General features: G+C 44.7%; 1 protein-coding gene across 1 annotated transcript; it reads left to right on the top strand.

Moving 5' to 3' along the window:
- Positions 1–120: 120 nt before the first annotated feature.
- On the top strand, positions 121–788 carry LOC107682722 (serine/threonine-protein kinase WNK4-like). Its single transcript, XM_016478884.1, has one exon. The coding sequence runs from the start codon at positions 165–167 to the stop codon at positions 786–788; it is 624 nt and encodes a 207-aa protein (XP_016334370.1). The 5' UTR covers positions 121–164.
- The last annotated feature ends 292 nt before the right edge of the window (positions 789–1,080 follow it).

The following is a 1,080-nucleotide window of genomic DNA, read 5'->3' as shown; positions in this document are numbered from 1 at the left end:
ATGTCTATAACCTAATTTGTTGTTATTATTTATGCATGTGATATTTTCTCGTAAAAAGCATATCGTGGAGGAAAATACGCAAAAGTCTGGTACATAATGTTCTTGCGCGCTCTAGTTCATTTCTCTGTTTCGTCCAGTTTGTGATGCTCTGAGCGCTCCTCAGCATGTCTCACGCCGAAGTCGAGTTCTCTGGACGTGGTTTTCCTGGTTTACCTGTTGAGTTGGAGGAGGACTGTCTCTCCAGAGTGCCAATGCTGCGGACTCACTCCCTGAACGCGAGGAGGAACTCATACGTGCTTCATAAACTCAGCGTGGATATTGACCCGCAAATCTACAACGAGACACTTTCCAAAGCGCTGTCGTGGTCCACTGAAAACATATTGTTATCAGAGAGAAGAGTTGCTGAAAATAAAACAGACCCTCCATCTCCAAGTTCTCCATCTCCAGTCTCCAGCCCAGAGTCTTCAACCCCCAGCGCCAGCTCAGCACCTCCAGAGGACTGGACAAGCTCCGTCCAGACCCCTCTGTCCCCTGTCGCCCAGGATGCCAGCTCGGACTCCGACAATGAGGGCTCCAAAGTTGAGAATGTGGCACCACGACGCCCATTTGTAAGCAGACTGGAGCAGGACGAGAAAGAGGACATTGAGACCAAAGCAGTGGCCACCTCACCGGATGGAAGATATCTGAAGTTCAACATTGAAATTGGGAGAGGGTCGTTCAAGACGGTCTACAAGGGGCTGGACACAGAGACCACGGTGGAGGTGGCATGGTGTGAGTTACAGGTATAGGAGTTCTTTCTTAAATCATTAAATTCAAGTGTTTTATGTAGAAGAGTCCAGATTTAGAGGTGGTCTTGCGGTCATATATCGGTTTTGGTGAGTTTAATACCGTCATAATCAATTTTTAATATACTATATAATTTATTATACTATAATTGCCAAACCTAACCCTAACTATTGCCAAACTTGCCAAAAAATAAACAAACTGATATATGGACCACAAAACCAGTCATAAGGGTCAATTTTTTGAAAGTTGTACATCTGAAAGCTGAATAAATACGCTTTCCATTGATGTATGGTT

The sequence above is a fragment of the Sinocyclocheilus anshuiensis genome, unplaced genomic scaffold, assembly GCF_001515605.1.
Source record: "Sinocyclocheilus anshuiensis isolate Anshui unplaced genomic scaffold, SAMN03320099.WGS_v1.1 C32528222, whole genome shotgun sequence".
NCBI lineage: Eukaryota > Metazoa > Chordata > Actinopteri > Cypriniformes > Cyprinidae > Sinocyclocheilus > Sinocyclocheilus anshuiensis.
Note: the sequence above shows the minus strand (reverse complement) of the source record. Positions and strands in the feature narration are given on the sequence as shown.